General features: G+C 36.7%; 1 protein-coding gene across 4 annotated transcripts in view; it reads right to left on the reverse strand.

Annotated features, from left to right (window-relative positions):
* RALGPS2 (Ral GEF with PH domain and SH3 binding motif 2) overlaps positions 1–18,091 on the reverse strand; it is a 127,924-nt gene that overhangs the window by 11,156 nt on the left and 98,677 nt on the right. For 3 of the 4 annotated variants that reach the window (XM_010580642.1, XM_010580644.1, XM_010580641.1), the window contains 4 exons: positions 7,924–7,978; positions 4,169–4,246; positions 2,510–2,615; positions 1,715–1,807 (listed from right to left, as the gene is read on the reverse strand). In XM_010580642.1, the coding sequence (XP_010578944.1) occupies positions 1,715–1,807; positions 2,510–2,615; positions 4,169–4,246; positions 7,924–7,978 (332 nt within the window). The remainder of the gene's footprint in view (positions 1–1,714; positions 1,808–2,509; positions 2,616–4,168; positions 4,247–7,923; positions 7,979–18,091) is intronic. The other variant, XM_010580643.1, reaches the window with a different exon arrangement.

The following is an 18,091-nucleotide window of genomic DNA, read 5'->3' on the forward strand; positions in this document are numbered from 1 at the left end:
ACAAGTATGATGAAGTCTTCCATCATTCAGTACTTTGACAGACAGTGGGCAAGAGACTCACAAATGCATATTCTATTCTTAAAAGAAAACAAAATGCAATTTTGGCATAAAGCCTAAGGGCATCACTTCAGTAACAAAAGCACAAAGTCTGACATTACAAAAAATTTCTTTTCCATTTCTCAACGTTTCCAGAAAAAACAAGCAACTACCTGTTAGTGACATAATGCCAGCACAAGTTCTCTCTTGGTTCTTTCTTTTGCTTTTGCTTTAATACTTTGCATTTCTGCTCATAACAGTTTACAAGTCTGCTCTTTCCAAATATCTTTACTTTTAATGAGACAGACTCCTTCTATAAGGTTTTCACTGATACCAGAGGCCAATGCATTGAAACACATACACTTCTCTAAGGACACCCAGGAGACAGGCTGCTTGGCTAACAGCCCTTTGGTCTGGGCTAGTATTGTCAACTGGCAAGACAAACAAATTAAGTAGGATTGGTTTCAATTTCACCTAAGCAATCAAAGCTAGTAGGGATGGGGCAGATGGATGATGGCAAAGAAACAATGCAAATATTTCTATTCTACAAGTAATTAACTATTATTAAAATACTTTGAGTGTTAGAATACTGTTTCCTAATGAACTACTCAATAAAAGTGGAAAATACTCAAATTTTTGTAGATTAAGACAACATTACACACAAACGTTCCACACAGAAAATTCAAATATCCAGGAGTCTACTAATCAGAAATCTTAAGCTTCCCATCTCTACCCTCTGAACATAAAAAATGTTAGGATACGAAAACAGTATTTTGTACCAAGAAGAAATAAGATAGTCCCCTTATAAGGATTCTAGAAGCACATCACAGTTTGTAAATTACATAAGCTTTATGCAAAGCAAATGTTTTTCAGTGACTGTTACCATAAATTAAGCTGAAACACTAGCCAAGGCAACTACCAGTAATGGTTCCGAGTAGTGAATGAACTTGGAAAAAGATCCAAGTATCTCAAATTTTACCCAGTTTCTTAACAGAATCTCTGGTGCATCCTCTTTCATTATAATTAACCAGTGAACACAGGAACTACACACATCATAATATCCCTGGAACATCTACAGAAAATCCTTTTACTACTTCCCCACATAAGCAAAATATTTTTAGCTTCTTTCAAATAAAGTTGCAGCGAATAAAAGGAAAGCCAGCATCATATGATATGCTAGCTCTCTGCTTAACATATGAAGTGTTTTGTATTCCGTCGTGGTTAACGTACTACAGGCTTGAAAAGAAAAAGAGTAGTCTAATTTTACGCCATATATGAAATCAGTACATGTTTAATGTCCTGTGTAGTGACTTCTCAGTCTTCCCACATCAATGCTTATGTGGATTTCAAGTAGCAACAAACTGTTGCAAAACTCAAGAGATCATCAAAAGATACGACTTCTACCTTAGAAAAGCAGACAGACCCAACAACATAGCTCCCTTCCTTATAGACCAACAAATTCAACCCATGGCATATGCAAAGCAAATGTTCTTGGTGTAGCATATAAATGTGCATGATATTTCCATTAGGGCATATCCATATGAGGTGACTGACTGCCTGGAAGACAGGGTAGTGCTGACTAGAAATTATGCAAGTCCTGAACTACTCTCAGTGTTTACATCAGGAAATCACATTTTAATTTTGGCAGATGATACTGGAATATGTCTGTTTTGCATACATGTTTTCTCTCTGTAGCCTTCAGAGATTTTGCAGCGTAGTAAAAGAGTTGGGTTCCACACAGTGCTACCCAGTATTTTGTCCAAGATGCTACCTAGAGAGAAAAGAGAAAAAAACAGAAGTGCAACAGATAAGTGAAATGTTTCATAATATTGAGCTGTAAAATAGCAGGCATCATCCTGCAAGCACATGACAGCACTAACTGTCCAGCCAAACCATCAGCCATGTTATTCGTGTAGGCCTATGAATGCACTAAAAATCTAGAAAGCAGAAAGAACATGTGCCTTTCCTCACTAATCTGAGAAAAATTTTCTGCATCTTACTCTATACTTTCTGCAACCCTTATTGAATGCTTCATTGAGTTAGAGTACATCTGTCCCTTTTCCATTTTATGTACTGCCATAAGGTATCCCCCATTGTCATGAAAACGTATTTTGATTCATAATTCATAATCAAGCATTTGCAATGCAAATGCTAAGGGTTATTATCTACTGATAAATTGTTAGAATCCACCTACTGTTCAAGAGGACAAAACATGCTCCTCTCTTTTAAAGTCATCAGTAGTTGTAAGAAATTTTATGTAGCATTATACTTCTATTTCCTAGATTATGGGTGTAGCCTTATAAACTGAATAAATCCACCAAACAGAAGAATGCAAACCCTAGCAGTGACCCTAAACCTTAATCAGCAAGGCAGAGGAGATATCAGACACTTGAATTAGTTGCACAATGGCCATGTTATTGCATTTATAACTGGGCAAAGGAAGAAGGTGACAAAACGAATCAAAAAATCTTACTGTAGGTTTTTTGCCTTCTTTCAACAAAGTCTTCCTTCTGAGAACACCTTGAATAGTAACTGCTCCTGGATACAAATGAACAGCCAAATCTTCAGATTCTAGGGAGCTGAAAGGAGCATGTGAAGATTTGTGTGAAAAAGTATTTTCCTAAAGTAGTTTTCCAATCAATACCACAAACTAATCCAAACATCTGTATTTTACTTTAGAAATGTCAATTTTTTATTTATTGGACTTCATTGTGGAAAAAAACTTCAGCTGTTACAAGGAACTGCTGCTGTGGAATTTACACTCACGAGCAAAAGTGATCAGAAAAATTAATTAGCCAAGCAGGTAATCCTTAATTAAAAAAATTAAAACTCAAGACACAACTGAAATACAAGAACAATTAATTTTAAAAAGCAAATGTTTGAAGTACACTCATACAGTTGCTGTTAAAGCCTCTCCTTCAGCCCTTGCAAGAAAGATTACTTTTTTGTTAGAAACACTGGAATCATTAGCACATCAAAACTGAAGCAGAGCTCAAACATGCACAATCTTTAAAATATCTGAAAGCAAGAAGAGTGGGCAGGAGCAGTAATAAAAAGTAGAAACCCAAACCACAGCTTTAAGGTGTTCTAATGCATCTGGTGCTCTACTAATCATCTACCCTATGTAGGATCTAAAAGCAATGGGCCAAAACAAATGCCAGATACAGCACTATGAAAAGAAAACTTAGCTTTATTAAAATTACAAAGCTGACTGGCTTACAAAACATTTTCAATGAGAAAAAAATTACAACAGGAATCATTTAATTAAATGTCAATCAGAGCATATAACTAAATTGCCGAACTCAGCAGCTTTCTAGAAAAGCCAAGAACTTGAACAGTGCCTGAAACTCGTTTTGAAGTAAGCCAGAGTTTGTTGTTTCATCCATCCTAACAATCATGAACGTTCAAGGTGAATTGGAAATCCAGCAAACATTTTCATTGCAGCACCCACTGAGGTTGATGATATGGAGACAATTTTGGACATTGATAGATGTGAACATGAGTTTAATTCAGTGAGACAATGCTTGCTTCTTAACATGAAAAGAGTTTCATAGTTAATGGCCATCTCTTTCCCAACTACAGTGCCACACAGCTGGAGACAGAATTTGTATTCTAATTAATCATAATAATCAGTTATATTACTCTGTCAGCTTGCAAATAATACTGTATATAATAAATTCGGGCCAATTTTAACGCATTACTCATTTTAGGCATATCTCTGATTTCAGGGAAGGGGGGAAAAGAAATTCAATACAGAACTGCCAGCAAAGAAAACATCTTGAAAGCCATCCATTACCACAAGAAGCAGCTCTGTTGTCCACATGAGAGCTACCAGCACTGCTACACAGTGGCAGACAGTTAAAAGCTACCTCTGGTAGAACATCTTTAAGCCTTGATATAAAGATCCAATGGTTCAGAATTTGGATTTGCAGACCAGAAAAGCCCTTATGGCAATACAGATTAAGTCATAGAAGAGGAAAGCTTTAAGTCTGAAGAAAAAGGTCTCTACCTTTATTTTGACACGCAAGTTAGAAAGATAACGTCAGAAAACACCCACTTAATTATTAAACCAAACCAAATCACCAACACCAGAGGGAAAGTTTGACACCTCTGTGTGCAGTGGGGATTGTACCTGCTGGCCTTCATGCGGCCTCGATAGCCATTTCGTGACACTCTTGTCCCCGGACCGAGAGAATGGTACAACCTGTTCCTGTTGGATTCCATTATAAATTGTATGTATTACATATACTTTTATTCATACAAACAGCATGACTGCTAAAACAGCATCTTTTTTTTTTGTGTGTGCATATCACAAAGCCACTTCTTCCACACAAGAAACAGGACAATTTTATTTAGAAAAATGCATGCAGGGGTAGATACCATGTTTTTTTTCATTTCATCAGATGTTCTCTTTGTCAGAACTCATAATACTGAAGTGTTTTATTGGCACTGAAGAATAACACACTTTGAGAGCAAAGTCTCCATTTAGTTCTTAGAGATTAAATCAATGTAAACGAACCATGTTAATAAAACTTGTCTTTAAATTCTGACTTTAGATGTTACTACAAAAAAATGGTTTCAACTTCTATGAGTATGCATACATATAAGCTGCTGGGCTGAAAGGAATCAAAAGCACTATCAAAATATGCCTGACACTGTTTAAAATACTGTTGTACTAAGTAACATTGAAATAAGGTGAGCAATATTTCAATTCTCCAGCTCATATAAGCTTTAAACTTTACCTATAAGCTTCACATTTTAGAGTCCTTAACCTAATCTATACTGTTATCCCTAAGACTTGTGTTCTAGACCTGCCTTTTGAATACTGCTTTGCTTCACTGAATGTTGTTTTTCTGGATCAGATTGCTTAGTCAACTGAATTCCATTTAAGTCAATAGAAGCATAGGCACTTTGTCCTCACCTCCTTCTTTTTATCCATTTTTGTGGTTGCTTGTATTATGCTGAAAGATTGAAAATCAGCTCTAATTCTGCGGAAGCAGACAGTTAAGTACAAGCCTATGAGAATTTTACAGGCAAAATCTCCTACATAGTAAAAATCTAAATCTGTCAGCTGTGAAAGGGGCTTTGCATTAGCTGGAAAGCTGCATATATATGGACAGGGCAGTATTTCTCAGAATGGGAAGCCTAAACAAGTAGCATTGTCATGTGTCAGTCTTAACTCAGAACAGCATACAGCACGCAAACAAAACAGGCTTAAAGAAGGGATAAAGGGCAGCAGCATTAAAGAAGAATGGGTTTTTTGTAGTTGTTTTTGTTGTTTTGTTTTTTAAACAAGCTCAAACTATTGCCTTTGCTGCAAGAAGAATTACCAAAAAGATACTAATGAATTACCATCTACTAATCTATCCCAAAATTTGCCATCATCTGTTTTTCAATATAACTGAAATCACTGAATTTATGATTTAAAAAAAACCACAAACATTCAAGATATAGACAAAACAATAATTAAAATGAAGGAAAGAAAATCGTAATATGAGCTGTATATTTGTGTGTACATATATTGTGCATGCAAATGAAATACATTTTCTTCTTACCTTTAAGCTTGTTTTTTTGCATAACAAGGAGTCTATCACTCTTGGATTCAAGCTATTTCAGGGAAATCTATTCAGAGACACTCAGGATGACAACCAATGAGACTGAAGTGCCACTTAGTATACTGCCCTTAACATGATATAACTGTTAGGACTTGGAATTCAAGTCCTTCAAGTAATTCTGATTAACCTAGAGGGACACCCCCATGCTGAAAACTCTTTCTCAAGTTTCAAACTAAGTTTCTGTTGCACTTAAAAACAATCAGTGACTCTAGTTCTCATCCCTTCTGCGTTTCCCACTTACAAACAACAAGAGGGCCAGGAAAACCAAGAATATTTGTTACAATTCCTTCTGTTACCTGGGGAATATGCATGTGGAGTATCCCAATTCTTCCTGTTAGGCATACGATGCAGATTTAAGCCCTCCTACCCAAAGATCCTGTTCCTAAATCACTGGAAAATACTGAATTCCCACTCGCACTGCATAGGAAGTAGTCATTAGTAACACTGGACGTATCCCAATTTTGCTGGTAGCTGTTAATTCCAGACAACTAATGCTTCTCCCTCACTTAAAGACTCTTTTGTAAGAATAGAAACCCACTGTACAGATCAAAACTAGAGAGAGAAAGAGAAAGAGAGAGATATACCCTCTCTGGTTACCTTAACTTTTGACATTTGCATGTCAGTGTATTACCTATTAAATTCCAAAACATGCTTCATCGTCTTACAAACCAAGGAAGAGACACAAGGTTGCTGCATATCTCTAAGAATTTCAAACATGACGTTTTGAATATCTGTAAGGAACCCAATCCCTCTCCCTGGAAGCAGGCAAGAGAACTCACCCTGAAAAACATGCAACTTTAGAGTTCTCAAAGAGCTCTCTCAGGAGAGCAGAAAGTACTTAAGGGAGGTGGAATTTGGAGGAGGAGGAGAAATCTTCCAATATAATTATTTGACTTGGAGCAAACCTTTTAACTGGCGGAAGGCTGGGCCAGCCGGTTCTCTTTAGGACAGGGATGAAAAAACTCTGCTACTCTGCTTTGTCTCAGAAGTCCACACAACAATTCTGGAGAGTGTTACCATGAGCTTAAACCTGACGCTTACTAAAATCTTTAATTTTTTTTATGCTACTTAAGGTAAAAGCACTCAGTTCACCATTTGGTCTAAGGCTTTTCTATATAACTTTTTAGCTTTGAGAAATAACCTGAACTTGATTAACTTGATAAGGCAGCAGAGAAGGAAAAGCAAGAAAACCTTTTGAATGTTGCAGGTTGCATCACAGAGCACATACAAGTTAAGAGATTTTCTTTCTATGCTCATGTGGATTGTTCTTATTGCTTACATAATGGAATCAGAAGTGCATTTCCTCATGTATGTAATCATATTTATAGCATGAAATATCAAAGAGTTCACCTTTGGCACAGAGAGATTTTCAAAGATTTCTTCCAAAAATTAACACAGAACTTCAATGAATACAGAGCTTCAATGAATTCAAGCAAAATATAAGCTTTGTGTTAACAGTTCCCGACTATAAAGAGAAAGTTCTTTGATAAAGATTTCTACAAAACGTGTCTTCAAAACATGGTAGCAAAAGTCATCCATGGCAACTCTGATAGATTACCTGAAATTGAGTTAATGGAAGCAAACTACGCACTGTACTGTGCATCTTACTCAGCTGTGGGAAGATGAAATTTCCACCTTTTACTACATTGAACTACAGTCTTTCTCCACATTCTCAAATACAAAATGGGAAAGGATTGAAGTGGTGAATGCCACCCTAGCATTTGCTGGTATTGGGCAAGGAGCAAGATGTTAATTCTGGACCACAAAACTCAGACATTAGCAAGGGGCATTTTTGTGTTTTCCCATGTAACACAAGGGCAAGTAACAATGAAGTGAAGAGCAGGTGAGAGAGACAAAACAGGTGACAATGTCAATGACAAGAACAAAGGGACCAAGAATGGATGAAATATCTCAGGGAAAGTTAAAACGAAAAACAGATAGGTCACATGAATAGCATACACAGGATATACAAATGTATAAACACAGAAAAATCATTTGGAGTTTAATGGTACTCTGGTTGAGCTATTTAGAAGAATGTGTGCAATGAGTAAGCACCCAATTAGACAAAAGCCCTACTAACTACTAGTGAGCAGAAGGTACCTCTCTGCTGCTTTAACAGATTCAGTGAACTTACTACAGTTTATTAATATTCTCACATATGGAAGATGTCTAGACCACTAAAATAAAGCATTATTTTCAGGACTGAGTGAGAGATTGTAAGGAGCAATGTCTGAATAGAGAAATGCAGGTTTTGAGTGACAGTTTTTCTTACCTTTCAAATGCCGGCCAGGAAGTCTCTTCACTGAGTTCAGAACCATCACTGCTACCTTGAAAAAGAATTAATGATACTTTATTTCATCATCTACAATCCATCTATTTCAATTATCTCTGTTTCTCCTCAGAATATTAAAGATTAAATGTGTAAAAAACACTTCACTAAAATACTACAATGAAAATACTTTGTGATTTGCTTCAGGAATTTCACATAAACTGAGGCAGAGATTTGAAGGGATGGGGTCTAGATGCACATTAAGAACTTGAAGAAAAGGAGTGCTAATAAATGGGAAAGGCATTTTCAAAATTTAAAGAACATCCTAAGCATGGATTTGTCCTATTAACACAACAAGCATTTAAAAAAGAAAGGTCCCTTATTTAAATAATTACTTCGGAAGTCATACATGGTCATGACACAGAGGTGCAAATTTGCAGTAGTGCAAACTCATTCCTGAATCTCCAATACATTAGAAGTCTTTGCTGATCTGAGAAACCTTAAACAACTTTTTAAAGCTATCTCGCACTTACTGTATCAGATCACAACAGTATTTTTCCCTTCTGTGCTTCACAAAGTAATCCAATGTTACCGCAAGTATTTCATTTTAAACACTGAAAGTAGAGGAAAAGCACAAAATCCAAATATCTGACGCATCCACTCACGGCAGCCGCATAAATAACATACTTTCTAATTATAGTAAATCCCATCAGCCTGAAAATTAGTATTTAAATACAGACACAAGGTAGTGTTATCTGTAATGTTGTTAAAAATCAGTAAATATATATCAGTATAGAAATACTGTTAACAGAACTCAGTAACTTCAGTTACTAACTGTGCTATAAACAATGTTCAAGCTGTTGTCTTGCTAGCTCTTGACCTTTCAGACCAGACCAGCTTCCCATGCCAGCTGCCATCCTTGCCCTCCACTTCAAGCCAATGTGTGTTTTCGGCTCCACACAATCCCAACTCCTCAGTTTCTGCCTAATTCAATGTCAGTAACTGCTAAAAGCCCACCTTTTGGCACACTAACTTGACAGCTTGTTTGCTCTGCCTCCTGAACACCCATATATAGAAGGATGAATTGACTTACAATGATTTTCAGACAAACAAACCAACTAACCCCCCAAGCCCTCCACCTGAATCAATGCACCTTACTTAAGGGTTCCCACAGAGAAACAAAGGCTGAAAATGGGAACAAGTTCCCTGTAATTTTACACAGAAAATCAGCAGGGAACAGTGGTGCCCTGAAGAATAAAGCTAATCTGTACAAAGGTAAGTCTGAGTCAACACAGAGTGAAGATGGAGGCAATAAAAAAGTCACACACAGCAGGGATAATTCCAGTCAAGAGCCATGAAAATCTCAGCATGGACTGAAGTCCTATCTGTGCAAAATCCAAGAGAAAATACATGCCTTCACTTGCCGGCCAATTCAACTTAGATGCCTCTTTTCCAAACATTAGCTCAACTTCCTCATATTAACATGATCTCTAAGGGATACTAGATAATTTGGTCTCAGCTTATCCTGACCTTTTCCTTACGGAAGGTCCTAACCCAGTTCACACGAACATTACAGTAAAAGGGACTTGTATAGGGGAAGATAATGAGACACACATAAAAGCAATGTTCCAGTGGAGCTACTGGCTCCTAAGCTAGGTATAAGGTCTGCAAGAAAGGGAGTACAATACTCAACAGGTGACTTATTTTCTAGAAGTGTCTTTAAGATTTTAGTATTTACATTCTCAGATCATTGTTCCTTAAGCATTCAATTGCTTAAAAGGTTACAGCAGCACATAGCTTGTCCATAAAAGAAAAATACAGTTACTTATACTTCTGCGACTTATACTCCATCTGTAGCTGCGAGGACAATGTATCAAAGAGCCACAGTTACTTCAGGATACTAGTTCTTCAAGTGACTGACTGCACAAATTTAATCTATCGGCAAACAGTCATTCTGATACCACAAGGCAGGTGAGTAAAAAGTGACTATAAACATATCAGAAGTTCTGTTCAGCACCGTTTACATCTGACCTGCACCATGGAAAAGTAAAAGAATGTGTGGACTGAACTCCACATTGTTTTGTGCACTTTAATACAGGAATACTGCCAGACAGATCATGAAGTGTGCCAGGCAAGACTGGAATAACCAGTTGGAGTAACCTATCCAGATGGAGCCTAATGTTATGGTAGAAGTCTTTGCAAAATCCCGAAGCAAACTTATAACTTCTTGGAAGAAACAACTGTCACTTAGTATTTTCAGCAAACTCTACATCCACATCACAGTGAAAAACTCAATGATTTATTTCATCCAAACAAAAAACACAGCTGCGGCCTCTGTAAGGCAATATACGAAGTCTCTTCAAATAAACAGGTAACATGGTTTGGGGATGAAGAGACAGAGGTAACAGAATTCAGAGACAACTTTAAGCAGGTATTTTGGTAAGACCTCCCAGCTGACTGTCTTTGAGGAAGGCTGTTTATAGTTGAGTATCTTATAGTAAGATCTTAAAGTACTGTACTCCTTTTAGCAGGTGGAATGACAATTAGGAAGGTAGGTTTCAAGTATGACGACTTCTCAAGAAAGGGAATCTAGCATCCTGGATGGTGCTGAAGACAAGAGCGAGTTTCTTGAGCCATCTAAACACCAAGGAACACAAATGAAAGAATGGCATGAATAGGAAGTGAATAACTGATGCTACTATCAGGTACACTCACATCAAACTAAGGCACAGACTGCATTATTCTAAGCAAATGTTATAGTCCAGTACGGGAGGTCCTGGACTGTTTCCAAGAAGGCCTGATCCAGACCTGTCTAAACAGAGAGTCTCTCCTATTTGCTTCTATAGGTTGGCCTACTTATGAATTTTGTAATAATTCTGGCTTGAAGGGACCTTGGGAGGTTAGCGGGTCCAACATCCTAGTCAAAACAAACCTAACTTGCTGATCAGATTGCTGAGAGCCTGATCTAGTCATGTTCTTCAAGGAGGCAGAGTCTACAGTCTCTCTGAGCAACCTGTTACTGAATGTCACAACCTGCACGTGAAAAGTTTTCCTTGCGTGTAATTGAAATTTTCCTTGTTGCTACTGGGAGCAGTCTGTCCTGCAAAAAGGTGCAGTAATTCCTGTTTACCATAGTCATTCAGCCAACACTGAAGTTTAGGGACACTTAGAATCTTATTTATTTCCTTATTACTGCAGAGATTTAGTCTTATATTAACAAGAACTACAAATTTAATATAACTAGAGTTCTACTTGATTGAGGCCCACGTGATAGAAACCCACATAATTAGAACCCCCTAACAATACTGTATTACGAAGTAATTTTTTTATATTTAAACTAGGCTGATACATTAACATTTCATCTGAAATGACATTTTGATGGCAACTATATTAAGTTTGCTAAGAAAGTTATATATCAAACACTGTACCAAGTACTCTACAGAAAGATTTAAAAGCTAGTATTGCTTTTTGAGAATGCAAAACAATCTAGAGCAAAAGAGCTGAAATGTCATCTTTCAGAAAGTGATAATCCTTGTTACAGTACCAGTACAGTTACAAAAGTTAAACAAATTTGGGGGATTCATAAACAGAAAGTTTAATTTAAAATGTTTAATCCATACAGACATCAGACATTGCCGATTACACTTTAAAAAGCAATGTTAATTTGGAAAAAAGCAAGCCAAACATCACAGCTATTGATTTAACATTTATATTGATGTCCGTACAGGTTTTAAAAAATTGTAACAAAAACCTGGAAAAGGTTGAATTTTAGCATTTGACTAGCCCTCTAACATCTATACAGAACATCTCTAACAGGATTTTCTAGGTTCTGAAAAACTCTAGGAGATTTTTTTGCACAACAAAAGTTCTGATATTAAAAAAAACCCCTTTCCTGAAAAGCAAAAGAATATATATTACATCCCTCCCTCCAAAACAAAACAGAGGTGAAAGGAACTGTTTTTAGCTTAATAAAAGTTAGATGTCTAGCCAAATTCTGTTTAAACATTAAGTGCACTATTTGACTATCACCTCAACTGGAAATATTTCATTCATTCAGTACTTTAAAAATATATCACCTTCTTAAATTCTTCTCAAGTATGTACTCAATATTTGAGTTTTTCCAACAACCTCAAGCAGGTTTTCAGGTTAAACTTAATAACAAATCCTAGGTAGTATAAGTCCTTTCTATTAAGTAACGTTCTACACAAGTTTTGGCTTTATGTAAGAAGCCACTTGACACAGACCACTATCTTCCTAGTTTTCTTTATTGCTAATAAAATTAAAAATTTCTTGTACAGGATTAAAACAAATATCAGAGTTGTGTTTATCTTTACTACATAACATGAAGGCTTTTTCCTATCTTAGGAAAAAGAGCAATTGGCAAAATGTTTTTTTCGCTGTGCTGATGACTACCTGAAAAGTTTCAGGACTGTTTACACAGAGCTCTAGTGCTGCAGCTGAATACAGACATGAATTCTCTGTTCGCATTTGTAGACGTGCATATACATATTATGCTACAGCCACACAAACAGCGTGAGGCTAGGTTCCTAGTTATGTGATAGGGAATGCCTATACCATTGCATACCCATTCCCCCCCGTCACGGCATCCACTCATTGCTGAAAGTCTGAGGATATTGAACATTTAACACAGGCTTCCTTTATCCAGAAGTTAGTCCCCAAAGTTAAACAGGTGTTAATATAAACAAACCAACCCCAAAGAGTTTAAAAAGTATTCAGACTAAAAATTCTTTCCCCTTCTCAAATCTGCAACTGACACTCTCTTGGCTCCAGTTACACAGTGTTTCCAGAGCTCTAGTCACTATAGCTGGTGACTGACCTGATAGAGCTTGAAATTCTAAGTGAAAACACAAAAAAATTGGTCAAGAGGCCTGAATATCAATTGCTGTAGCACAATATAGCCCAGCTCACATCATGGAGATGGACTCCATGCCCTAAAAGTTATATTCTGCCTTGTTGAGTCTATGACCATACTGAAAATCCTCATACATACTGAACTAGTTCATTACCATTTAGCTATTGTAAAGTTTAAATAGCTCAACTTTGGCTTGCTAATTAACCAAATAAGAATGGTGCGAAGACTGACAAACAACTTAAGCAATATGATGCCAGAGAATCGACACAAACTTTTAATACCCTCACTGATAATGGATTTCATCATGAAAAGCTAACAAGAGCAAATAACCAAATAGATACAGGTGGGGCAGAAACAGGGTGTTTGTACAACTGCATTAATCACAAAACACCCAGAGCACATGCCTTGGACCAAACAATACTAAAAAGGACTGGGGAAGAAATGGGGTGCTACAACTCCTGTACGTCCCTCTCCTTCTCTCAGGTCCAGGCACCTACACGTGCATTTTTAACCTAAAGTATTATATAGCTTTTATATTTACCCTACCACAAATAAAGCAGTAGTTCCCAATACCAAAACAGGGTATCCACATTTAGGGTAAGAGACAGGCATCTATATACTCATTTAAATCAAATATTTAAAAAAACAAAACAATATGTATTTCTTCTGCCTGAAACCCTACCCGAACTTTGATCTTCTGATGCAGACTGCTGATGACTCAGAGTCCCAAACATCTGAACAGTATACTACTGGGTAAGGAATCAAACAAACATTGGCTGTGTAGAATTCTTCCCTGCTGTATAGGGTGCCAGAATCCTGAAAGTAAATGCATACACTGTATACCTACACCTATACTTCATTTATTTAAATGGAAATATAATCCCTTGTAGAATTCAAGTACTTCAGGGTGGTGACTTAACAGAGGAATTCATTAAAATGATTATATTCTTGTATCCATTTTATGCCAGTCTAGGTTTGAAAATGCACTGTTCTTACAAAGGCACTTTCTTACATTCATTCACACTGATTTAAAATACCTTTCTTTGACTCTACAGCATTAATTTCTCTGATTGCATTAGAATACGGACTCAAGTCATTCTCAACTGATTGGAACACACAAATGAAGGCAAATGTTCAAGAGCCTTAGTTTTTCCAGAGCTTTCATCCATATCATTGTAGATTAGGAAAAATAAGTGGAAAAAAACCAAGAGTGATTTAAAGTACTATTACAGTCATCTCTAGGGTCACATTCAAGGTGCTGACATATCAGAAACACTGTCCATGTTTTGAAGAAGGATCATTTATCCAATGATCATCTATCCATAGTTTGAGACAGAAAACACTCCAAAGTTAGAACAGAATTTGCATTCAACACAGCTCCAAACACAATCCATAAATGTGTTTTCTTTGAATTTTTAAACACCTAAAATTACATTCTCAATTGCAGCCAAGTATTTCTGTGTTCAGAACTTGACATCTATTCTTAAGTGGTATACATGTGAGACTGCATCCTTAAAAAAACCAAAATCTCCTAAGCAAAATTACTTTGTGTCCTGTACGTTAGGTGCTGTAAGAGGAGTAAAGCCACACAGAAGCAATAGATGAAAAGGGCCAAATTTTACACTGTTCCTTTACCTCTACAGAATTATGTGGACAATCAGCCATTGTAAACAAATTCAGCTTCAGAAAAGAAATTCAGTAATGCAGCTGAGTCGAATCGTAAGAAATGGTAGAAATCCAAAACTTCTGAGAACATTAGTGAAGCAAGCTGAACACTGCTGCAAAGATATTTAAGAGTACACTTAAGCAAGAAAATAATACTTTTAAAGTGTAAGAAAATCAGGGAGTATTAGAAAACCATGTATTCTTAAGAAAAATATCTTAAAAGGAAGTTTCCTGCTATTTCTGAGTGGAACCACCATCTAGTAAAAGCATCTTAATTTATCCTAGTTTTAGGTGAGGAGGTGACAGCAGGCAAATACATGCAGAAGAACAGCTGGCAAGAGTGTGCAGGTGGTTCCTTCAACCCAGCCAAGAGCAATGTTTAGACCTCAGACTGGCAAGCTCACTCTTTCAAAAGAGTGTATACAGTGACCTCATCAAAACAGAGGGATTGCAGAACAAAACTATCTCATAGCATTAAGAATTACTGATAGCAAGTAGTGGGGGTTCTCAATGAACTTTTTCACTGCAAAGTGGAAGCATCTGTCCCAATTTAATAAAAGCAGATATTCTGGATTGTCTGCACAAAACAGACATTTTCAGCAATATTCATCAGTCCGTATTTTCATCTGTTACCTGTCAAAAGCTTCTTTGCAGTCAACAGAAATAAAGTGGGGTTTTAGGACACAAGTCATCCAACCTCTTTTTAGCCACCCACCTAAGAATGAGATGAATCACATCCTTGAAGGTCTTAATTCTGTACACGATTATAAAGAACTCCAAATGCAGCTGCCTCCACTACAAACATCTAAAACTTAGAAGAGACTATTTCCTCCTGTTACATTCCTGAATTCAGGAGAAAATTTCCCATCTGATATTGTATATACAACTGGTCAAGTGTTTCTTCCTTTCTAATTAGGATAGCCTTGGCACTGCTGGAAAAAGATTTCTCACTTTTGTTCAGATAACAAGCACCTATGCTACAAAGTAAAATAGCAACAGAACCAGATGTACATCTCCCTTACTCTAACATAATACACAACCATCTGCTGAACACAGTCTCATAGTTCTAGGAACAAGAACTCTTTTGACTCAAGCACAAGAAATTAATACAATGGGGGCTATATCTTTAAGTTTTTTTGAGCTCTAGGTTTTTGCAGAATGAGTTGAATGTACACAATCAGCCTCCAGACCCTGAAATTAAGAAAAGAAACTGGTAAAGATCTCTGACTATGACTGTCATGTTACAGATAGGCCTACTTTCAGGAAATCCCATACCTGGGTCACTTTCTGCATCATTGCTGCTCCTTTAGGAATCATTCATTGCAAAAAAACAAACCAAAACAAAAACAAAAAACCACTTAGTGTATCCTTCATATCTAAAAGATTAAGTACATTGATGTAAAAATTTTGGTATTCTATGTGCTATTACCAGAATGGATCATCTATCTTTCCCAGCACAACACAATCAAAATTGTCCATCATCACTTGAATGTGTGTTTTTAGTTTAGACACACATGCACTGCTGGATTAACTGCTCAGTTTTATGCTTATATGCAGAACAGAATTTCGTCCAGCCATGAATCTCAAACCTAGTGATACTCTAACTGATCTCTATCACAGATTGAAAGCTTCTATCACAGGGATAACCGAAGAAATCCAAGTGGAAGAGTCCTGATGTATCTGAAGAAGTTTTGTGTGTTCACCACTGGAAAGAGAAACAGTACTCTGATAAATCTTCGTAACATGCCTATAAATTGCTTTACTGAATTGTAAATGGACTACAGTAATCTGTTAACAGCAAAGGCAACTCAGACATGAGGCCTGATTAAAAAATGCATGAACTCACATGCTCTAACTATTTAGATAAAGCATCGTAATGTTACAGTGCTTCATACAAACATTCTATAGACACTGTTGTTACATTGCTACTTGTTTGGTATTTGTTGTAGAGGCAGATTATATCAGATCCTCCAATATGAAAGGATCGGAAAGGTCTGAACACCTCTGAGCCCTCAAAACACAAGACTGATTTAAAGTAGTATTACAATCATCTTTAGGGTCACATTCAAGGTGCTGGCATACCAGAAACACTGTCCATGTTTTGAAGAGGGATCATTTATCCAAACAGTTGAGTCCTATAAGGCTTATATCTAAGAAGAGGTAGTCCTGTTTCTAGAGCAACAGGTTTAAATCCACATTTATGGGCAAAGTGAGGAATAACACTCTTTTCAGTACACACATTCAGAAGACATTTTCTTGACTGTCTTTTCAAGTTGTGTTGCAGAACATTGTAAACCTCCTCTCTGCTGCAGTGACTGTACTATTTCCAAGTACTGAGTAAACAGACTACTCCAAACATGATGGAGGAGCTTAGCAGCTTCAATCAACTTCCTTAAATCCTGCTGAAGCAGCAGTACAGAATGTCAGACAACTTATATTTCCAAGAATTCTTCAGTAACAGGTACTGCAAGCCTCCAGAACTTACCCTCTTCCTCCATACGTATTTTTAGCATCTCTACTAATCTTTTGAAAGATTAGTCACTGAAAGAAAGTCACTGAAATTTTCATAATCAAGAAGCAGCAAAAATAACAATGACGCTAGACTGTCAAACCAGAGATAAAACTAAAGTATCCAAGTATGGGGAGGCTGGAGGTGGAATAGAATGGGAGAGGGGAAGTTCTAACCACAAATCCTTATTTTACACAAAATGCATAAGGTTGCTGTTTTACAAGTGATTTATAGAAAAGTCTTCTGAAGTGGCAATTTTGTTCCAACTTGTAAGGGTGACTGCATCAAGTCAATAAGGTCGTGCCTGAGCTAAGCAAGAGAACAGAGTTGAAAAATTCAGAGATGAGACAAAGTAGGAAAGCCCTGTATTCTCCAAAATGTCTAGATGGTGACTAGTTTTTAGTTGTACCTCATGAAAAACTGCATGTCAACACTGGCAAACCTTCCCTGCTAGGCTCTAATGGAGGTAAATAAATAATTTACCCTGGAAAAAAGGATCAACTGCAGAGAAGTTTCTTAGCTATTTAGATAGAAAACATTAGCAAAAAACTGCACTGAGAAAAGGGCAATGCTACATCTCAACAAAGGTGACAAAAGTTTGTCTCTCCTGTATTGTGCAATCCCTGAGAATGCAAGCTGTCTGTATGCTGATGAGAAGTACCATCCCTGATAGATGATTTTGAAATGGCAAACTTTGCCACAGCAGAGAACCTGTAGAAAACAGAGACAGGCAATGCACATTTAATAGTGGAAGCTGTCTGATGTGAACAGATTCAAACTTCTTTGGTCTAAGCTAGTTCCACAAATGTATTTATTAACATTTTTTTTAAAATTATTGCCTTTAGATATTTGATTTTTTCCACATGAAAAATATATTTAATGTTTGCTCAGAATATGGCCTTCTCAAGAAAATACATGAACAGCTCCTGAAAACAGCATAATTTGAAACTGTGTACCTTGTTTCTCTCCATGAAGGCTAAAAAGCAAAACTTTTTTAAAATTAAGTTATCCAAAGAAATGCGTAACACTGCAAAAATCTTTTATTACCATAAATGCATAAAAACTGAACACTGTTGAATTCTATCAAGCTAATAATTTTGAGAAAAAGGACTGATAGAGGTTCC

The sequence above is a fragment of the Haliaeetus leucocephalus genome, unplaced genomic scaffold (genome assembly GCF_000737465.1).
Source record: "Haliaeetus leucocephalus isolate CR32 unplaced genomic scaffold, Haliaeetus_leucocephalus-4.0 Scaffold730, whole genome shotgun sequence".
Taxonomy (NCBI): domain Eukaryota; kingdom Metazoa; phylum Chordata; class Aves; order Accipitriformes; family Accipitridae; genus Haliaeetus; species Haliaeetus leucocephalus.